This window comes from Hyla sarda, chromosome 5, assembly GCF_029499605.1.
Source record: "Hyla sarda isolate aHylSar1 chromosome 5, aHylSar1.hap1, whole genome shotgun sequence".
Lineage (NCBI taxonomy): Eukaryota > Metazoa > Chordata > Amphibia > Anura > Hylidae > Hyla > Hyla sarda.
Window position 1 is genome coordinate 49,714,277 of NC_079193.1, and position 23,332 is coordinate 49,737,608.

The 23,332-nt window shown below is 42.1% G+C and overlaps 1 protein-coding gene across 6 annotated transcripts in view; it reads left to right on the plus strand.

The window, feature by feature from the left end:
- Nucleotides 1-23,332, plus strand: part of CCNY (cyclin Y) — a 230,296-nt gene that overhangs the window by 197,869 nt on the left and 9,095 nt on the right. For all 6 annotated transcript variants that reach the window (XM_056519491.1, XM_056519493.1, XM_056519494.1 and 3 more), the window contains 4 exons: nucleotides 3,292-3,392; nucleotides 9,688-9,723; nucleotides 21,639-21,696; nucleotides 23,027-23,146. In XM_056519491.1, the coding sequence (XP_056375466.1) occupies nucleotides 3,292-3,392; nucleotides 9,688-9,723; nucleotides 21,639-21,696; nucleotides 23,027-23,146 (315 nt within the window). The remainder of the gene's footprint in view (nucleotides 1-3,291; nucleotides 3,393-9,687; nucleotides 9,724-21,638; nucleotides 21,697-23,026; nucleotides 23,147-23,332) is intronic.

Below are 23,332 nucleotides of genomic sequence, written 5' to 3' on the forward strand. Positions count from 1 at the left end.
AGTATGTCCGCACTTGAATGAACCCACCTGGTTAAGCCAATTAGTTTTATTCACTTTTTGGGCAGAAAACAGACTGGGGGAAATCCAAACCCGTCTGGAAACACATCTAACACCTTGATTGAAAATGTCAATATATGCAGGGTTGCTACTTATCATGGGAATGTACTTGTTGATAATGTTACGTATGTTAGAAAAATCAATCACTATACTGTATGAAGAAAATGATGGGACAATGTTTCTGTAAAGGGGCCCTAGAGGACTGAGTATGACTGGCCTGATGCATTAGAAGGGAATGTCTATCCTTCTTGGATGCTATCTCAAACCCTCCTGTGATATGTTCTGGCCTATAGCCTCTCGCTCGCAGGCGGGAGGCTATATTGGATGCCTCATGTCTGAAGCCAGAATCCAAAGGGCAATTACGCCTCGCCCTAATCATCTCCTCCACAGGCAAATTTTTTGTCACATGAGGGGGATGACAGGACGAGGCATAGAGAATAGAATTAACTGCAGTCTCTTTGCGATATGTGATAGTGGTAACTCTGTTGTACGTGATATCGCCAGAAAGTGTTAAGTCGAGAAACGGTATGGTATTCTTTTCGCAGGTGACGGTAAATTTGAGGCCCATATCATTGTGATTGAGAAAATCCGCAAATCCAGGCACGGCCGCCACACTCAAATCCCATACAAATATGAGATTGTCTATGTAGCGGCCGTACCATTGGATATATGGAGCAAAAGGATTATGCGGGGCAAAAAGAATCCCCCTCTCCCACCAACACATGTATATGTTGGCGAGAGAGGGGGAGAATTTTGCCCCCATCGAGGCCCCCGTCACCTGCAAAAATAATTTCCTGTCAAACATAAAGAAGTTATGTGTAAGTAAATAGTCAGTCACCTCTACAATGTATGATTGCAATTCCTGAGTATAAGTGGAATAAATTTCCAAAAACCACTTCAAGGCAATTAACGCCTTGGGGTGGGGTATTTTAGAATAAAGGGACGTAACATCAGCCGTTATCATCGAATAATGAGGCTGCCATACAATATGTTTCATCATGGCCAGTACATGGGTGGTATCCTTAATATATCCTGGTATTTGGCCAATCAAAGGCTGTAAAAGATTATCCACCTATGCACATAACCTTTCATTTAGGGACGAGATTCCGGCGACAATTGGTCGCATCGGTGGTGGGAAGACATATTTATGTACTTTCGGTAGGGAGTGGAAAATGGCCACCTGAGGATGTTGTATAAGAATATAATCTTTTTGTTTCTCAGTAAGGTGGCCATGTTCCACTCCCAACTCCACCAGAGTACGCAATTTACATGAAAAGGGGGCAGTGGGGTCCCCAGACAGGGGCCTGTACGTATCAACATCAGATAACATAGTCATGTTGAGATTATAGTACAGACCCCTGTCAAGCACAACCACAGCACCCCCTTTATCTGCTTGACGAATGACAATGTCGTCAGCTTCCTCTAGAGCTCTCAGTGCTGTCCTCTCAGAAGCTGTCAAATTCTGTTTATATTTAACTGGAGATTTGGAAAGTGAGACAAGCTCATGTTCTACAGCCTCTTGAAAGGAATCAAGCACTGGAGTTCTAGACATAATCGGGTAAAAAGTGGAATTAACTGTGTGAAAAGATGGTACAACCGGACTAACATATTGATCCTGTAATTGTTGGAGCTCCGAGAGTGTCCTGAGGTCTCGAAAGGAGAATCCCAGGGCACCCGCGGATCCTACATGGTGGCCGTAATGCAAATGAGGATCAGACATAACAGAATGGTCACTTTGCAAATTAGGTATATTGGAAACATTTTCATCATAATCCAACTCATTGACATTTTCACCATAATTAGAAATGTCCTCAAGGTCGTCCCGGGCAATATGCAAAAAATGTTTTCTAATATTAATGTTAACTAACTTGTTAACATCAAGTAAGGTTTTGAATAAATCAAAGCCGGTGCTTGGGGAAAAAGAAAGTCCCTTGGACAATAAGGGAAACCCATATAAAACCCATATGGACAAAACATTTTACACAGATGCAATAAGCAGTTTAAATGGAGCAATAGTTGACCATGCACAGTGCTGCTCCATTCAATCTCTATGGAGCTGACAAAAGCAGTGGGCACCGTGCATGCTCTAATGCCGATCCATTCATGTAGCGAGTTGGAATGGAGAGGGGGTGTGTGTGTGAAATGGCGGGAGAGTTGAGGACCCCACTGATCAGACATTTTTCAATATGGTTAGGTGAAAAAATGTCCATTGTGGGAAACAGAGAAAATAGGTTTACTCAAAATTTCATAATTTTTTGACTTGACTTGACTTATTGATGGCTATCTTGTCCTACACTCCCTTCCAAACTGGCTTATAAAGTCATTCACTGGGAGTGGGAGAAATGTATGCAAATTAGCCCATTTCTAGAGGGAAAAGAATGTTCTCTACGGTGCCATCTACTGGAATAAGGTTTGTTACCCCACCATAGGTGGTACTGTAAAGCAGGTAAAGCTCTTCCTTCTGAAAATCGGCTTCTTAGTTAACACAGAGGCAGTCAGAACTCACAAGATTCAGAGGAGTTCACTGTATCCCTCAAGCTAGAAGTAATTTGTTCCTGAACCAGGATCTAAGCTGATTTCTTAAGACGTTGACCCTTGATCTGGTCAAAAATTATAGAAGATTGTTTAGAATAGGAGGGATCGTGGCTGAAAACTACTCTGTTTGGAGCATGTTGGAGTGGGCATGGTGCTGCTCAATTTATAGTCTATGGGACTGACAGAGATAGCCAAGGAGAGTGCTTTGAGGAGTTTGTCAGCCTTATAGACAATAAGTGGGGAAGCGATGTGGCTGACTGCCACTCAATTTAAGCTTCTCATTTTAAAGGTGAAGTTATGAGAAATGTTTTTTTTTGGAGCCCTCACTCTAGTGATCGGTGGCCGGTGCCAGTGATCAGACATTTTTCACCTATTCTGTGGGTAAGGGTATAAATGTCCATTGGGAGACAGTCCCAGTAAGGGTGCATGCACACCACGTTTTCACTCTACGGGTGCCGGATCCGGCTGGGGGAGGGGAAAACTGTGCGCTCCCGTAACCCAGCCGGACCGACGCCCGTAGAGTGAAAACGTGGTGTGCGTGCACCCTTACTGGGACTGTCTCACAATGGACATTTATACCCTTACTGTTTTATTGTGCAGTGCTTGGTGCTCCATTTTTAGTGAGCTGTTATTACTTTTTATTTAATATTATTGTTTGTTAATATCAATCTCATTCACCTGTATTTTTTTTTCCTACAGCAACCACCAGGACAGATGAGGAGAAAGTACAGTTCTTGCTCTACGATTTTCCTTGATGACAGCACAGTCAGCCAACCTAACCTCAAGTATACCATTAAGTGGTCAGTGGATACCTCCTCTATGTGTTATTAGTTTATAGAACATTTCTTCTGACATGTCATCTGTCTTAGAAAATACTTGTTTACTCCATAAAATATAATAGGTCAGGAGCAGATCTTCTTTAGAATAAATAAAAAACTGGGTGTTACAATTTCACTTGTCAAAGGGGTGTGTCACCCGTTATTGATTTAGTAATTAATTTGTCTGCAGGAATTCAAGGAAGTCAATGATTTCATATATTTTCAAGTGGAATAACAGAATTATGGAAAATGCATAAGAATATATGCTCTAGAATAGCTGTTTAACCACTTGTGGATCTAAAACGTCCAGTCTTTTCGCAAGTGACTCTGCAAAGACGCTCCTGAACGGGAGCGGGACTCTCTATAGAGAAGGTAGGGATGGTTTACTACTAAAAATCACTATATACTGTACAGCAAGCTTCTGTCCTGGTAGTCGCGTGATCATTAGGTTTTGGATGTCTGCAGGAGCTGCTGGGTTTTAGTAAATCAGATCAGCATTGCAGTGTATCATGTATCTGTATTTCTGCTGTATTTGGTGTTAATATGTCCGCAACAGCGTGCTTTGCTAAAGGAAGCTCCGTTGGCCAGTCCATCGGAAGGACCGTTATTATTTTCTCCACTCAATTCCTGTAAAATACCGGACACCTACGGACCCCATTCAAGTCAATGGTATCCGTCGTGACCTGGCAGTTGTCAGATGTGCTCCGACCTGTTCACAGTCCATTTGGCGCAAAAAAAGGAAAAATACATAAAAATAATGGTCTGAGCACGAAAGCAATTTAATCTTAGTCTCACAGTGGAAACCAAAAATAATAAAAAAAAATATATATATGATAATGTTAGAATTCCTCCTATTAGTCATTTATGATCTTATAGGAGGGAGGAAGAACAAATAACAAAATAATTGATTAAAAATGAAATAAATTAATAAATAAATACAAAATCTCACAGCTTTTATCACTGCCGCTATAGATAATAATTGTTACAGATGAGGGACCAATCCAAAAAGTGATTTAATAAAAAAAAAAAAAAAAAAATTAAGTAAATAAATTGAACATGTAAACCAGTCTAGTTTTATATCGTTTCCCTTGATGCAGCAAAAAGTTTAAAAAAAATTAATAATATAAAAATGACACTTAAAAAAGGCTTTTTATGTCACAGAAAAAAATGCAAGACTTCTTTGAATTACTTTGTGAGAAAAAAAAAAATAACACCGCTTTCAAATCCGCATTCACTAAATCAAAGGACAATAGGTCTGATAATGGTCTGGTCCAGTCTTGAAGGGGTTAATGGAAAATACAAGTATTTGCTAAACTGGACATGTCAGGAGAGGTGATCGGCCCTAAGAAAGGATTGAATGATATAAATGGGGCTTTTCTTCTCAACAAAAATCGTTCTCTTGCAGTTAGAATCCCTCAAATCCACAAACTGACAATATTCCATCTCTTTATATATCTTCTTAAAGCAGTGTTTCCCAACCAGAGTGCCTCCAGCTGTTGCAAAACTACAACTCCCAGCATGCCCGGACAGCCTTTGGCTGTCCGGGCATGCTGGGAGTTGTAGTTTTGCAACAGCTGGAGGCACCCTGGTTGGGAAACACTGTTGTAGAGTGTATTTATCCACTATTCATATGTATTTAACAATACTGTGCAGTATTGAAGCAACTTCCTGCCAGTTCCCTTCATTAAACCATATTGTGCCAGTTTGTCTGCAGCACCTATGTTGACTCGTGTGTATCCGTGGTGACAGACAACAAAGTTTTAATAATGTTTATCTGCACAGTGCATTTGTTTTCAGAAAATTGTAGTAGTATTATTCATCATAGGATGCATCTAGATAAATGGTGGTGTGTGCCATAGTATAGACACATTTCGGAGGCCTTGTAATGCTGGTTATATGATACTGCTTTCTATAGACTTAGAAACCAATAACTTCTGGCTCGTATCGCACTTGTGGTTTCCTGTGGAAAGACGTTGTGGGTATACTTTCTGCATATAAATAGCATTCTGCAAGTCACATTTTATTATTTAGTACAAGTCTTTTATTACTTAGCACACTCCTATTTAAATTAATTTTTTTTTATCTATCTATATATATATATATATATATATATATATATATATATATATATAACTCAACGTGTGTATGTGTGTATGTGTGTGAGTATGTTCCAGCATCACATGCAAATGGCTAAAGATATTAACATGAAACTTGGCCACATGTTACTTATATGTCTACAACAAACATAGGATAGGTAATTTAACCCTTACTCACCCCCATTTGCCAGGGTCGGGGCTTTTGTTTAAAGTTCCATACAAGTCTATGGGAAATATATATTACTGCATAACTTCCAAACGGCTGGAGATATTTCCATAATACTTGGTCACATGTTACTTATATGTCCACTTAAAATATAGGATAGCTAATTTAACCCTTAACTACCCCCATTTGTGAGGGTCGGGGTTATTGTTTAAAGTCCCATGCAAATCAATGGGAAATGTATGTTCCCACATAACTTCCGTACGGCTGGAGATATTTCAATACCTGGTGCACATATTACGGGTAGGGATAGGAGGTCCGGATAGGAGGACGGGAAATGAGGTCGGGATAGGAGGATGGGATATGAGGTCGACATAGGAGGTCAGGATATGGGGACTGGACATAAGGTCGGGATAGGAGGTCGAGATGATGAGGCCGGCATATGAGGACAGGATATGAGGTCGAGATAGGAGGAGGGGATATGAGGACGGGATAGGAGGTCAGGCTATGAGGTCGAGATATGAGGACGGGATGTGAGATAGGGATATGAGGACGGAATATGAGGTTGAGATATGAGGATGGGATATGAAGTCCAAAGCTTCTTCCTTTGTTGTTTTTTCCTCCCCAACAAGGATTAGGAAGGAAAAAACGGGTAACACTGGGTACTCAGCTAGTATATATATATATATATATATATATATATATATATATATATATAAAACTCAATGGGGGGAATTTATCAAACATAGGATAGGTGATTTAACCCTTACTCACCCCCATTTGCCAGGGGTGGGGTTTATGTTTAAAGTCCCATACAACTCTATGGGAAATATATGTTCCTGCATAACTTCCAAACGGCTGGAGATATTTCGATAATACTTGGTCACATGTTACTTATATGTCCACTTAAAATATAGAATAGTTAATTTAACCCTTAACCACCCCCATTTGTGAGGGTCGGGGTTTTTGTTTAAAGTCCCATGAAAATCAATGGGAAATGTATGTTCTCACATAACTTCCGTACGGCTGGAGATATTTCAGTACCGGTGCACATATTACGGGATATGAGGTCGGGATAGGAGGTCGAGTTAGGAGGTCGGGATAGGAGGTCGAGATAGGCAGTCGGGATAGGAGGTCGGGATAGGAGGTCGAGATAGGAGGTCGAGATAGGAGGTCAAGTTAGGAGGACGGGATAGGAGATCGAGATAGGAGGTCAGGATAGGAGGTGGAGATAGGAGAAGGGGATAGGAGGTTGGGATAGGAGGTCGAGTTAGGAGGTCGGGATAGGAGGTGGAGATAGGAGGTCGAGATAGAAGGACGGGATAGGAGGTCGGGATAGGAGGTCGAGTTAGGAGGTCGGGATATGAGGACGGGATAGGAGGTGGAGATAGGAGGTCGGGTAGGAGGTCGAAATAGGGGGACGGGATAGGAGGTTGGGATAGGAGGTCGAGATAGGAGGATGGGATAGGAGGTTGGGATAGGAGGTCGAGTTAGGAGGTCAGGATATGAGGTGGAGATAGGAGGTCGAGATAGGAGGACGGGATAGGAGGTCCGGACAGGAGGTCGGGGTATGAGGACGGTATATGGGATTGGATATGAAGTCAAAAGCTTCCTCCTCTGTTGATTTTCCTCCCCAACAAGGATGAGGAAGGAAAAACCGGGCAACGCCGGGTACTCAGCTAGTATATATATATATATATATATATATATCACTCAATGTGTGTGTATGTTCCAGCATCACTTCCAAACTGCTGAAGATATTTTGATAAAACTTGGCACACATGTTACTTATATTTCAACAACAAACATAGGATATGTAAATTAACCCTAACCCACCCCCATTTGCGAGGGTTGAGGTTTTTTTTTTTTAGTCCTATGCAAGTCTATGGGGAATGTATGTTCCAGCATAACTTCCAAATGGCTGGAGATATTTTGATGTACACGTTACTTTTATGTCAAATAAAAATATATGATAGTTAAATTAACCCTAACCAACCCCCTTACGAATAGGATAGGGTTTTTGTCTTAAGTCCCATGCAAATATATAGGATATAGAAATATATAGCAAATATATAGGATCCAGTACCTTACTCCTGCATGCCACACCCCATCTCACGAAACCACACCCACCATTTAAGCCACACCCCTTATATTTTCACCCCTTTTGTGCATTGGTCCTGCTTGCAAGTCATGTCTACTTCCACAAAACCACGCCTTTTTCTAATTTCACCCTACAATCACTTCATCACAGCTCAGCCCCACCTGAGGAAGGGATATGACAATGAGATATGAGGAGGGTCTATGAAGTAGGGATCGACCGATTATCGGTATGGCCGATATTATCGGCCGATAATCACAATTTTGGGCATTATCCGTATCGGCAATTATCTTGCCGATAATGCCCCGCCCCCCGCACCGCGACCGCCACCCCCTCGACCCGCCGCACCGCACCTCCGACCCACCGCACCGCGTCGCACCCCCCACCGTGATGCTAGGCGGTATACCGGTATGGATTTTTTCCCATACCGCTATACCGGTCGGGCCCCTCCCCCACCCTCCGAGTGAATAAAAAAATTAAACTTACCCGTAATGGGGGTGGTCCAGGCCATCCTTCCTTCATGTAGTGTCCGGGGGCGTTCCGGGTGGAGGGTGGTCCGGTCCGGGCTGTCCTTCTTCTCCGGCGGGCCTCTTCTCCACTCCGGCAGGCTCCGGCCTAGTATGCTGCATAGACGCCGCTACGCCGTGACGTCGGGTGCGTCGCTGCGCACGGGCGTCACTGCGCAGCGACATCTATGCAGCGTACTAGGCCGGAGCCTGCCGGAGTGGAGAAGAGGCCCGCCGGAGAAGAAGGACAGCCCGGACCGGACCACCCTCCAACCGGAACGCCCCCGGACACTACAGGAACGATGGATGGATGGCCCGGAGCACCCTGGCAGGTAGGGGAGAGAAGCGGGTGGTGGCGGCGGCGGCCTATGGCCCCGCAAAAGCCACTGCAGATCATTGATTTAAAGCGCCCGCTTTAAATCAATGATCTGCAGCGGTGTCGCAGGGGGTTAAATAGCCGATAACTTATACCGAAATATCGGTATAAGTTATCGGCTATCGGCCCTAACCTCCACCGATTATCGGTATCGGCCCTAAAAAAACGATATCGGTCGATCCCTACTATGAAGTCGGGCTATGAGGACAGGATAGGAGGACGGGATATAAGGTTGGGATAGGAGGACGGGATATGAAGTGGGGATATGAGGACGGGATATGTGGACGGGATATAAGGATGGAATAAGAGGACAAGAATGAGGTAGCAAAAAAAAATAAAAAATGGTCAACGCCGGGTACTCAGCTAGAATATTTAATAAATATTAAATTTTTAACAAGATCAGTTGTTTGTTTTTTCTAGCCTTTACTTGAGTTCACAAAGATACAAATAAAACTAAAGAAATGGTGTAAAGCATTACTATCATTTAAAAAAAAAAAAAAACTTTTCATGTTACATGTGTACAAGTTTTCCAACTGCCATCCCTTGTTTTAAGTGGTGGAAGTGCACAACATCGCACTCGACTTTTAAGGTTAGGGTCACACGTAACACATACGGAATGTATTTCGCATTGTGAGAAATCAGCTGTGCAGCGGGAAATAAGTTGCGCATTTTGCACACAAGGTTTTCCCCACCGCAGTCCTGTGTGCGGTAAGGTTCTTAAGGCAGCCCGCACATCAGTCACATGGGCGCCATCGGCCCAACCTTACTGCACACACAGGGCGGTGGAGGAGAAAACCTTGCTCATAGCAAAATGTGCAACATATTTCCTACTGTGCAGCCGATTTCTTGCAGCATGAAATGCGCCACGTATGCGTTATGTATGACGCTACCCTTTAATGTTTTTAATGTTTTCCTAGTCAATTAAGTGCCAGTACCTTATATTGTTCTGATAAAAAAAAAAAAAAAATTCAAGAAAAAATAAATTGTTACTGTGACGTCTATGAAGTAAATTAAACTTGTCCTTTTTTTTTTTTACAGTGTAGCACTGGCAATATATTACCACATAAAAAACAGGTATGTTGCACATTTTGGAGTTCTGCAAATCACCGTAAAATATGTATGAAACCAATAAAAATATGCGGAGACTGATTTTATATGTAGCCATTTGTTCCCTTACTAAAGAAACTGGTCACAGAGGGTGAGATTAACTACTTTACTTTATCTGCTGTGTTTTGGTGCTACATGGTGCACATATTCTGCGCAATTCACAGTATCTTTCAGCTGGCCAGCATTTACTATAATAAATTCCAGCTAATTGTTGCCGTTTGGCGCGCAAATCTGCATACCTGGCCAGCATGCTGCACTTTCCAAAGAGAGAACTATGGTAAATGAATGGTAAAGTTGCAAATTAAACCTGATTTTGCAGACATATGCAACTGTTAATGATGGAGAAAGTCACAAGTCAAAGATTCTCTTTGTTTACTGGGATGTGTACATTGCACAGTTAGGGTATGTTCACACTGAGCAATTGGGGCGGAAATCAAGCAGAAATTTTCTGCCTCAAAATATTGTTGCTTTTCCACAAGAACTCACAGAGATTTCGCGCGGAATTGGCACGGAATTGGCGCGGAAATCGCAGGTTTCATGCGGAGGAGGGGTATCAAGTATTTCTATTCATAAAAAAAAAAATTCATGCAGAAATTCCGCGCGAATTCCCCGTGGAAATGCTTCTGACTGAAAAAAATAAAAAAATAACATTGATCTCTATGGGAGAACGACGCTGATGTTCTTTCTTCAAGCGGAACAGACTTCCTCGTCAGAATTCTGCTTGAGGAAATTCCTCAGTGTGAACTGAGGGGCAGAAATTCTGTACAACTCTATGGGGGTTTTCACTGCTGAATGAATTGGAGAGGAAAAAGCGAGCAGAATTACTCATGGAAATTCCTCTCCAATTCCTCAGTGTGAACATACCCTTAGGTAGCGGTGGTCAGGGATGGCAAAAGTTACAGATGATATATCTAGTATCAAAAGGCATTGTGAAACCACACATACTTGGTCCACTTAACACAATTGCATCTGTACCAGCAGAAAGTCACATTATACGTTTAATGCATCAAACACGGGTTCTCTGTTAACTTTGCACTATGTTTACAGGCGCACATCCGTTTAATGGAAATTTCCACATAATGCCCAGTTATATTGTCCTATTGCATCATGTAAATTCACATATTATAGCTACGTACAACCTCTGAGCTGCATGGAGCTGTAATTGGACATCTATAGCATCTGTGAAGTATCTGATCACTGAGGTCACATCAAACAGAGTCAACAGCACATGCTTAACCCCTTAAGGACCAGTTTTTTTTTTTCGTTTTTGCACTTTCATTTTTTCCTCCTTACCTTTAAAAGCCATAACTCTTTCAATTTTGCACCTAAAAATCCATATGATGGCTTATTTTTTGCACCACCAATTCTACTTTGTAATGACGTCAGTGATTTTACCCAAAAATCTACGGCGAAACGGAAAAAAAATCATTGATAGACAAAATTGAAGCAAAACTGCAATTATGTAATTTTTGGGGACTTCTGTTTCTACGCAGTACATTTTTCGGTAAAAATGACACCTTCTCTTAATTCTGTAGGTCCATACGATTAAAATGATACCCTACTTATGTAGGTTTGATTTTGTATTACTTCTGAAAAAAGTCATAACTATATGCAGAAAAATGTATACGTTTAAAATTCTCATTTTCAGAGCCCTATAACTTTTTTATTTTACTGCGTACGGTGCGGTATGAGGACTCATTTTTTCCAACGTGATCTGAAGTTTTTAGCGGTACCATTTTTGTATTGATCGGACTTGTTGATCAATGATATAAAAAGTGACCAAAAGTACACTATTTCGGACTTTAGAATTTTTTTGCGCTTACGCCATTGACTGTGCAATTTAATTAATGATATATTTGTATAATTCGGACATTTCCGCATGCGGCGATACCACATATGTTTATTTTTATTTACAAAGTAATTTTTTTTTTAATGGGAAAAGGGGGGGTGATTCAAACTTTCATTAGGGGAAGTGTTAAATGATCTTTATTCACTTTTTTTTTCACTCTTTTTTGCGCGGTTTGTAGTTCTGTGCAGATTTCTTTATTTTATTATAAGCAGGACGCCAGAGCAGTATCAGGTTTGAGCCATGGTTACAGCCGTATCGCGCCCTGTCAGGGCGCGATACGGCTGTAACCATGGCTCAAACCTGATACTGCTCTTGCGTCCCGCTTATACTCTAAGCACTTGAAAATAAAGAAATCTGCACAGAACTACGAACCGTGAGTGCCTTTCACTTTACCTACTACAGATATAAAAATGTGAGTATTTTGTAGGAACACCCAGCATGTTTAAAGAGGTTGTTTTATGTCAATGATCCTTTTCCCTATGCCCCATTAGGTTAGGTAAGTCTTGGAGGAGAGATGAGGCCTCTACTCTATGAGCCAAAATTATAAAGGCCACTAACAAACAGCGACTTTTGCTCTGGCAGACCCATCTCATCTGTCAACATTGAAATGGCTGCCTGCAATTCTATATTTCCCCTTTAGTGGCCACTGTAGGGAAATTAGGTAGCAGACAGAACCTTTTCTTGGCAAAATCATCTGTTTGCTGATCAGCTGAGCAAGTGAGGCCTCTCTTGTTAAAGGAATGGTCTGCGATGAGACAACCCCTTTTATTGAACTCTTTTTGTCTTGGTGTCACAATAACCACAACTCTTTCATCATAACTATTAGTGTCATTATTATATGGTGTATACAGGGTGATGACTAATTCAGAGATTAATTCATGTTAAAGGGGTATTCCAGGAAAAAAACTTTTTTTTATATATATATATATATATCAACTGGCTCCAGAAAGTTAAACAGATTTGTAAATTACCTCTACTAAAAAATCTTAATCCTTTCAGTACTTATGAGCTTCTGAAGTTAAGGTTGTTCTTTTCTGTCTAAGTGCTCTCTGATGACACGTGTCTCGGGAAACGCCCAGTTTAGAAGAGGGTTGCTATGGGGATTTGCTTCTAAATTGGGCGTTTCCCGAGACACGTGTCATCAGAGATCACTTAGACAGAAAAGAACAACCTTAACTTCAGCAGCTCATAAGTACTGAAAGGATTAAGATTTTTTAGTAGAGGTAATTTACAAATCTGTTTAACTTTCTGGAGCCAGTTGATATATATATATATATATATATATATATATTTAAAAAAAAAAGTTTTTTCCTGGATAACCCCTTTAATCACCTCTGTTTCCCTGACTAAATATGGCAGATTTCTTCATCACTTTTTAGAGCTCCCTCCCTGTAATCCTATGCCCGGCCTGGAAATAAAAAAGACAGGCACATTAGGAATGTCAGGCTGACAGTGAGATAAATCTCTGTAAAAGCTGTCAGGTTTAATTTGTGTAGAAATGTCTCATGAAGTGGGGATCGGCTTGGCAGGCTGTCAGGAATGTGTTACACCATTTATTCTCGCATTGTGCATTACGCCAGTGCTTCCTCAAAGTGATACTGATGGTCTTGCTTCCATATTAATTTTCAATTAAATAGGCTTTACTAGTCACATAGAAAGACATGTCTCAGAGATTAAGTACATTGCTACAATACTGAATAGTCAGGATCCCTCGAGATCTGCTAAAGTTATAGGATGTTTTCAGAAATATTGTCCACGGGACATTTTCCCATATATATATATATATATATATATATATATATATATATACAGTGGTCCCTCAACATACGATGGAAATCCGTTCCAAATGGACTATCGTTTGTTGAAACCATCGCATGTTGAGGGATCCGTGCAATGTAAAGTATAGGACAGTGGTCTACAACCTGCGGACCTCCAGATGTTGCAAAACTACAACACCCAGCATGCCCGGACAGCCGTTGGCTGTCCGGTCATGCTGGGTGTTGTAGTTTTGCAGCATCTGGAGGTCCGCAGGTTGTAGACCACTGTTAGAGGAAGTTGTACTCACCTGTCCCCGCCGCTCCGGACCGTCGCCGCTCGTCGCCGCTGCCCGGGATGTCGCTGTCCATCGCTGTCGCTGCCTCCCCGAGGTGTCCCTGACGCTCCGGCAAGGCCTCTGCTTCCCCGGCATCTGCGCTCTCCGTCGCCGCCATCATGTCGCTACGTACGCCGCTCCTATTGGATGATGGGACGGCGTGCGCAGCAACATGATGATGACGATGGAGAGCGCTGACAATGCAGGGGATTCCGAAGAGGACGCGCCGGAGCCCCGAGGACAGGTAAGAGACATCACCGGAGCTCACGGGGCACCGTAAATGGCTATCCGGTGGCAGCTGAAGCAGTCTGCGCTGCCGGATAGCCGTTTATGCGATGGCCCCGACATAAAAAAGCATCGTATGTTGATGCTACCTTCAACATGCGATGGCCTCTGAGAGGCCATCGCATGTTGAATTTATCGTATGTCGGCACCATCGTAGGTCGAGGGGTCACTGTACTTGCTTGAAAAAGGCTTATCAGCCGAAACGTCGCGTTGTATATCTTGATGCAATAAAGACCCTGTAGCTTGCACTTTAAACTGGACCTCGTGTTGGGTGCTGTTTCCTGGTGGAGGAAGTATTTATATATATATATATATATATATATATATATATATATATATATATATATATATATTTATTTATATTTATTTATAGTTTAGCTTTTAGGGGACTGTATGGTGGGTGTCTTCAGCCTCCCATAAGGTAATTCTTTTTAAGCATATTGTAGATGCTCTTTTGTATAAAATATCACTGCCTTACAATCTGCGCACTTGCAAAATTAATTAAAAGGAATTAATATAAATACTTCTAGTGAGCGCTGTGTACATCATATTCTCCAATAGGATATACATTCAATCTCATTTTAAATGATTTTTAACTGGTTCTTACTTCTATAAACACAAAGCAGAGGCGCTCCTTGTGGAGGATCACACGTGCTAATGTCGGACAGGGACGGGGGTATAGGTGGTCTCTTACCCGCATCGGTTGTGTACTGACATACACAACAATGGTTAGCACGTGTTAAACAATGAAGGAGACTTGGTTGTCCGTCTGCAGCCTTCCCATGTGAAGCCAGTGAGCTTCGTGGGTATCAGGGAATTCTCTGGCGCTGACCGGAACAAAGAGGCTTCAGGTAGATAGGTTCAGGTAAAAAAAAAAGCTTTATTCAGCCAAGATGCAACGCGTTTCACTGCGCAAGCACAGCTTCCTCAGGCAGCTTGCGCAGTGAAACGCGTTGCATCTTGGCTGAATAAAGCTTTTTTTAACCTGAACCTATCTACCTGAAGCCTCTTTGTTCCGGTCAGCGCCAGAGAATTCCCTGATACCCACGAAGTTCACTGGTTCTTACTTCTATAAAATCTCTTTAGCTGTGTGGTCATACAAGCCATGACATTTTCCCCCAAACTGCTCTTCACTGGTTGCAGATCACCAATTCCCATCATTCCTTAAAATTCACAGGCTGTCAGGGCATGATGGGAGTTGTAGTTTTATTACTGCTAGAGAGCAACAGGTCTCTCTAGTGCCACCTATAGGTAGCAACCTTTGTAAGTTAATGTCTGACCAATTAAAGAGGAACTGGAGTCTATCCGGACTTGTCTGTTTAAGTAAATACATATAAAATGAATACCCCATAAAAATAACAATAACTCAAGCATCATTTCTAATATCTCTGTATTTTGCTGTTCCTCTGTTATTCTTACTAGAAATGTGACTAAATGCCCTTTTTTTGTTCTTTCATTGGGAATATAAATATTTAGTAGAGCAGGGAATTCAGGAGAGGGCACAGGTCCTCTTTAAAGGAAAACTGTCAGCTTGGATCCGCCGCGCGGGTTCGGACGTAATCTTCTATTTTCGGCATATGCTAATTAGATGCTAACTTGCACCGGCCGGGCTAACTGACACTCTGACGTCAGCGTTTCTGGCCGCAGCGCCGCCCAGCTCATCAATATTCCTCCCCTCTCTCTTCATTACACAGCGGGGAGAAGAGGCGGAGGGAGGGGAGGAATATTGATGATGAGCTGGGCGGTGCTGCGGCCAGAAATGCTGATGTCAGAGTGCCAGTATGCCCGGCCGGTGCAAGTTAGCACCTAATTAGCATATACTGAAAATAGAAGATTACGGCCGAACGGCGTGGCAGATCAGGGCACGGTAAGCATCAAACTGATCAGTGTCCCCCGCACTGCCAGCCAGTACCGCTGGTTAGTGTGGGGGGAGCAAGCTGACAGTTTTCCTTTAAAGAGGGATATCGGTCAAAACACCCATCTGTAGGCAGCCTCGCTTTAGAATTCTGTCTCCTAATTTGCATAGTTTTTCCCAGGGACCATTGCCTGTGAGACCCTACACCAGATGGATCTATGTAAGGAGGATCTTCTGTGGTGGCCCAGTACAGGAGTTGCCCTCCTGTACCCTTTTCTGTCCTGTGTGGCGGACTCTATGTCAGTGCCCCCTGGGTCCACCTCCATTCTACAGACCCTAAATGTTTAACAGTGCCTTATGTTAATTTATCTTTCTGATGTTAATGTTCCTTTAAATGTGATTACTAAGTCCTATGTAACCAGGGAAGGTGTCAGTGACCAGGTGACATGTGGGTGATCTATGGGAGTCCTCCAAATTGCTCCCATATATACTGAGGGAGGAGCTAGCCCAGTCAGTTCAGAGTTCTATGCATTCTGAGTTACAGTCAAGACCTGAGAGTGTCTGGTGTCCTAAGGGAGACCAAGACCTAGTCACGCAGCCACGCTTCCACCAACCGTGAACCCCTTCAGCTGAAAGTCTAAACCTGGTAAGCAACCACAGGGGAGAAGTCTAGTCAGTTATAGTCAAGTCTAAAGTCAGCGTGGGATTGCATTTTTCAGTCCAAGTCCACTACAAGTCCCAGCGAGCCCGCAAGTCTCCTAAAGTCACTGGTCCTCTCCTTGGGCCTAACTGAGCTGTAAAGACTATAACACCTATCTGCCTCAGTAAAGCTGCAGTTTTTCCATAACCTTGCTTCGGAGGGATTATTTGCCCTGGAACCAGTGGTCATATCTTGGGTGGTGTAAAGGATAACCATGCCCTGGCGTCACAAATACAAGGGGTTAATGCCATCTGCCCCTAGGATAATAACATCTGCCTTTCATCAACACCTTGACCACACCTCCTTCCGGAGGAAAGCTAATTTGTATACTATTCCTGGCAGTGTTTCGCAACCAAAGTTTTGCAACAGCTGGAGGCACCCTGGTTGCGAAACACCGCTGTAAGGGCTAGTTTACCTTGTAGATCCATCTGCAAGGGATTCCACATGGATTCTGCCTTGCATAACACACTCCCATTTACTGCAATGGGTTTTCCTCTGCTGTGTTCACACAGCGGAAGTTCTGCGTCAGACCTTCTGATGAGGATTCCGATTCCAGCAGAAGAATGAATGTGTCCACCTTCAGCCAGAATCTGGTACTAAATGCCCATGATTGAATAGGACATTTTGGTGCTAATTTCCACTAAAGCTAAGTGCCCATTCAACATCATTGCTGCTCCATTTACTATGGAGCAGAAATCCTCCGGATCCATAGAAGAGTTTAGTGAGGAAATTTTCCGCGCTAAATTCCGTAGAGTGAATGTATTCAAGGCCATGTTCAAATTGCAGAATTCTCTGAGCCAAATTCAGCAGAAAAATTCAGCTCTGAAATATCTGTTGCAGCAGAGTCCCATTGATTTCAATGGGATTCTGCTGGACCATGCACACGCTGGAATCATCTGCCGCGGAAATCCCTATTACAGCTTCTGCCAAAAGAATTCTTTTGGCAGAATACATTTAGTAATGCGTTTCCGAGCGGTCCTAGTGCCGGCATGCTATTTTTGGATTGTCCACCCATGTTTTCCAGGGGGACATTCCATAAATATTCCACCGTCTGAGCATGGTCTAAGCATTCCTATACCAGCTTGATCTCCACAACGAATGCCAAGAAATGTATGGCTATAGCTCACTATACTATTAATCAGGCTTCTTGTCTGTTACCCTGGAGGCTTTCCCATAATGCCTTGCTCCATTGAAGAACAGCTCCACGCTTCAGTTACCAATTTTTTTCGTGATTTTAAGAGCTATTAATAATTTTAATTGATTTGTCTTTTTGCTAGAAAAACATCTAATCCATGTGGATTATGTTCAGTGAAATGCAGCGTCTTCTGTCTGATTCTTGTGCCGATACAGTGGACGCGCTGTAATGGTGGAGTTCTCACTCCAGGCGCTGGATCTTTAGTCTCTTCTGTATGTCAGCCCTGGTGATAATCTCCCATTGAGCGGAGACAAAGCAACAATCAGCTCCTGGTCTAGTTTTCTGAAGGATACTTTGTATTTCATGTACATTTGCATGTTAAAAATATGTGCAGTTACCTTTTAGGTTCTACAGACATATATCCTATACATAAATTAGAAGGAACCATTTCATGGTTGCTCAGGTTGGAAATAAAGACCCAGATTTAGAACAATTCTACACTTGTAACTTAATGATATCCTCAATATCTTCACAGCCCTTATTTGAACCCTGTCACTTTGCATGATAATGATAGCCCAACATGCAGCAGTACTCTTGTCCTCAAAATGCTGGAGACCCTGACAGACCCCATTATACAGCAGATATGAAGAGCAAAATTAGACCCATACGTCAGGCGCTGTTCCAATTTCCAAGGTTAAATAAACATAGCCAAAGCAATATGGCTGTTAAAGTGCCAACAGGCACTATATTTATTTGAGTAAGAACCAATGACGCATTTCGGAGGTAGAGCCATCCTTCCTCAGATTAACAATGCCAATCTGAGGAAGGAGGGTTCTACCTCCGAAACGCATTTTAAGGACAAGAGTACTGCTGCATGTTGGGCTATCATTATCATGCAAAGTGACAGGGTTCAAATAAGGGCTGTGAAGATATTGAGGATATCATTAAGTTACAAGTGTAGAATTGTCCTAAATCTGGGTCTTTATTTCCAACCTTTTGCATTTTGAATTTTGCTCCTCATATCTACTTCACTGAAGGGGAGTGGGTTCCCCATCCCTGTGACACAATAGGCTTTGCAGTTCATTCTGATCAAGATTCTGACTGTACCCCTATCTAGGAGCGATAAGCACAATTTATCCACTGAAAGGTGAGCGGCCAACCGTAAGGCTGGTGCCCTGCCCTAACCCGCATTCCACCCTGTGTCTTGGGTAATACACGAGGCGCGGTCCCTCTTCTTTCTCTTTTATTATAGACCCCATTATACGACAGGGGGTTCATTGTTAACACTTTTTTTCCATCATACATTGAATGATCCAGAGGTTCTGGTCTGTTTTGGTTTCTGTCACTTACTGTGCTCAATGTGCAGATCTATTCTTGTCATCAACGTGACCGATACCCTGTCGGGCCCCATTATAATTCGCCAAAGTCTATCTGCGACTATTTGGTTGCATGAAAAAATAGAACCAATGTCATGGCTTTAATATTTTATACATTAGATCCCTCCCAGTGAAATAGATTAAATCTGTAATACAAAGGCAGTCTGGGCATGCTGGGAGTTGTAGTTTTGCAACAGCTGGAGCCCCTTGGTTGGGAAACACTGGCCTAGGGGAATACCAATATATGAACAGTTACAGTAGCACATACTTTCTTCTGATACACATGATGCCTCTTCTCTTTGGTAAGTGAAATAATCTGGATAATCCTATTGTTGACATTCTCCACATTTACATAGCCTGATATTTGGTTTCTAAACACGCGGCGCACACATCAGATGCCAACTTCAGCTCTTATCACAGATTCTTGTACAAAAAGTTTGATAACCTCGTAAATGTGTCCAAGAGCCCGGAGATAAGAGACGCAGCGGATCATAGCGCCTGTTCAAACATGCAAATGGGGTGATTTTACTTACAGATGATGTAAATGTATTCAGGCACGTGCCGCCGGTTGTCATTCAGCATCTTCATTCAACCAGTTTTGAATATTTAGATGTTTGGGTGATTACCACCGTTTGCATACTAGGAACAGAAGTTGCTTTCAGGATTGTTCCCAAAAAATTATTCCAGTTAAGGTCCACAGAGGAAAGAAGTGAGAAGGCATCCTGGAGTTTTAGCAGAATCTGAGAGCGTCACATTGTGAGTAGAGATGAGCGAATTTACAGTAAATTCGATTCGTCACGAACTTCTCGGCTCGGCAGTTGATGACTTTTCCTGCATAAATTAGTTCAGCTTTCAGGTGCTCGCGTGGGCTGGAAAAGGTGGATACAGTCCTAGGAGACTCTTTCCTAGGACTGTATCCACCTTTTCCAGCCCACCGGAGCACCGGAAAGCTGAACTAATTTGTGCAGGAAAAGTATCAACTGCCGAGCCGAGAAGTTCGTGACGAATCGAATTTACTGTAAATTTGCTCATCTCTAATTGTGAGCTGTTTGCACCTTCTGCTGTTCACTTGAATTAGAAGCTCTGCTATTCACAATGCTATGTCAGTGCTTCAAGCTCATAGTACAGTGATCCCTCAACTTACAATGGCCTCAACATACAATAGATTCAACATACAATGTTCTTTTCTGGACCATTGTAACTTGAAACCATACATACAATGTACAGACAGTCCAGATCTGCGAAACATGTCAATGGCTGGAAGAACCGACCAAACAGAATGGACATTTCACCGGTAAAACCCCTGTATTCCTAAAGTGCATGCGCTGACTGATGTCTGGTAGCGCCCCCTACAGTACTGGGAGGTACAACATGTTCTGTACTATTTACCTGTACCAGGGTTAGCTGCTCCTTTGGACACCAGGTGAGGGCGGCTCCATGTTACTTTTTTAGGACATTGTGTACTGTACAGGACCCTGAAGAAGCTCCTGTCTTCTACATAGACCAACAACGAGGGTGCCTCCAGCTGTTGCAAAACTACAACTCCTAGCATGCCCGGACAGCCGAAGGCTGTCCGGGCATGCTGGGAGTTGTAGTTTTGCAACAGCTGGAGGCAGCCTGGTTGGAAAACACTGAAATAGACCGTGATTTATATCTCCCAGCAGATCTTTCTTACTTTTATATGTGAGGATTTGCTTTATCTATATTAGTTATCTACTTATTTATCTTTAATCCTCACTTTTTCCTATTTTTGGAGGACATTTTGGTGGCTTCAGAACCAATTACCAGGTTTCCATAGAGTTCTGGTCTCAACATGCAATGGTTTCAACATACAATGGTCGTCCTGGAACCAATTAATATTGTAACTTGAGGGACCACTGTATTATAGCGGGTCATGTCATGGGGTATGGGGTAATATAATATTAGGGGTTAATGGATACCAGATTTATGGGGACAGAACGTTCATCCGGAGATTTATTCTAATTGCCATATTGGAGTCGAAATAATTTTTCCTCTTTTCTGGATCAACACAGAAGAGTCCTGCAGAGGACAGTTTTCTTAATCCTGCGGCGTCCCACTGCCTCTGGATTTCTGACCATTACGTCATTGCGTTTCACTCCTGGCTGCTCCTGCCAAAATTTTGTAACCGTTTTTAGAGATAGTACCCCCTTGTGCCATTTCATCAGCCCCTTTTGGCATTTCAGAGGTTTGCGGGACTGTGCAGGATTTTTCGGGACTCGCTGTATGTTCTGTGACCACCTACTCCTGCCTGCAACAACCTCATTACCGCCTGCGCTGGTTGGCCCATGAAAAGCGTCGGGCAATGCTGGTTGTCATTGGGAGGGGGGAACGGGGTTAGATCCCACCAATTGGAATTAATATCATACTCTTCTCATATGCAAAAGGCGTCCATAGTGAGAAGACCTTTAACCAAATGTTCTTCCAAATTGTCCTGATTGAACTTTTTTACTTTTTCGAAGACTTACAGAAAAGGTGAATGTAACATGATATATTTTAGGGCAAAATACTCATTAACTAAATAAACATTGGAAGAAAGATTTATTTTACTGATATTATTTTGCTTCTTTAGAGATGGAGATGGAAGATTGCTTATGGACATTTTTGATGAAAAGCTTCACCCTCTTTCTGTAAGTTTATTTCTAATACTTAACACCTGTTTGGAATTTTTGTTTTCTTGATTTATATGTAAAATGAGAATAAGACTTCAGCCAAATACATACCAATGAAAGGAGATTGGGCCCCAAAGACTGTGGGGGCCTATGTCTCGAAAGCTGGATGGTGTCCCAGTCTGCTGTCACGTCTATTGTTCTTTATCACTTCTATTGTTCATCTTCCAAATTGTCTATACAGTCTTTGACCACTTTTTCACACCTTATTTAAAGGGGTTATCCAGGAAAAAAAAAAAAATATATATATATCAACTGGCTCCAGAAAGTTAAACAGATTATTAAATTACTTCTATTAAAAAATTTTAATCCTTTCAGTACTTATGAGCTTCTGAAGTTAAGGTTGTTCTTTTCTGTCTAAGTGCTCTCTGATGAAACGTGTCTCGGGAACTGTCCAAAGTAGAAGCAAATCCCCATAGCAAACCTCTTCTAAACTGGGCGGTTCCCGAGACACGTGTCATCAGAGAGCACTTAGACAGAAAAGAACAACCTTAACTTCAGAAGCTCATAAGTACTGAAAGGATTAAGATTTTTTTTTATAGAAGTAATTTACAAATCTGTTTAACTTTTTGGAGCCAGTTGATTATATAAAAAAGTTTTTTCCTGGATAACCCCTTTAAGGTTGCATTTTCTCCCTTTCTGCATTGTTTCAACGGCACAAAATTGATTAGATTATCTTGTAATGAGAATTTTTGTGCTTTTTTTTGTATGCACTTTTGGTTTGTACATCACCTATTGAGCAGAGTAGCAATGCACAAAAAAAATCATAATAACAATAATAAGAAATGTGGCTAAAAACTAAACCAACCCCCTTTTATACTGAAGTCACAACCCTTTGATGGAGAAGGTGCAAATGTTAAATTTTTTTTTTTTTTTTGCCGAAAGAGTACTTGTGTTGAGAATTTATGTCTGAAAACGTGCATATGAGCCCCTTTCAATCCCCCCACCTCTGTGTATATCATGATACGCTTTCTTATAGAAGGGGCAGCAATGATAGAAAGGGAATGTGCTACTAAGTATATAGGTTGATGCTAAAGGGGTGCCGCCCAAACCAAACATATGCAGTAGACCCCACAATACTGTTGCTACGCCTCTTTAATCTATCATTGTTTGATAGCATGGGGACAAAATCATAATGTGAAGAAAAAAAAGGAACTGTAAGGGGAACCTTCTTTTTTTTTTCATCAAATGTTTAGGGGTTTACGGTGTCTTGGGTATTCAGCCCTATGCCCAGTTGTTTTTATTTTTTATTTTATTTGGTCATTTAATAAAATGTAATTCTCCATTGCAGAAATCAGAAGTACCATCTGATTATGAGAAGCACGATCCAGAACAGAAACACATATACCGGTTTGTTCGGACGCTCTTCAGTGCTGCCCAGCTGACAGCTGAATGTGCCATAGTTACTTTGGTAAGTCTTAGTAGACCCCTCAGGATCGGTCACTGCTCTTGGTATCGTAAATACTTGCATTTCTTATCTAATAACCATTCTGGATCATCTTTGTCTCTGCCAGATAAACATTATAGGCTCCTTTCTCCAGCGCAATGCCTTCCTCTTCACAAACTTCCCTTGCGTATTCTCTTACTAAGTAATAGT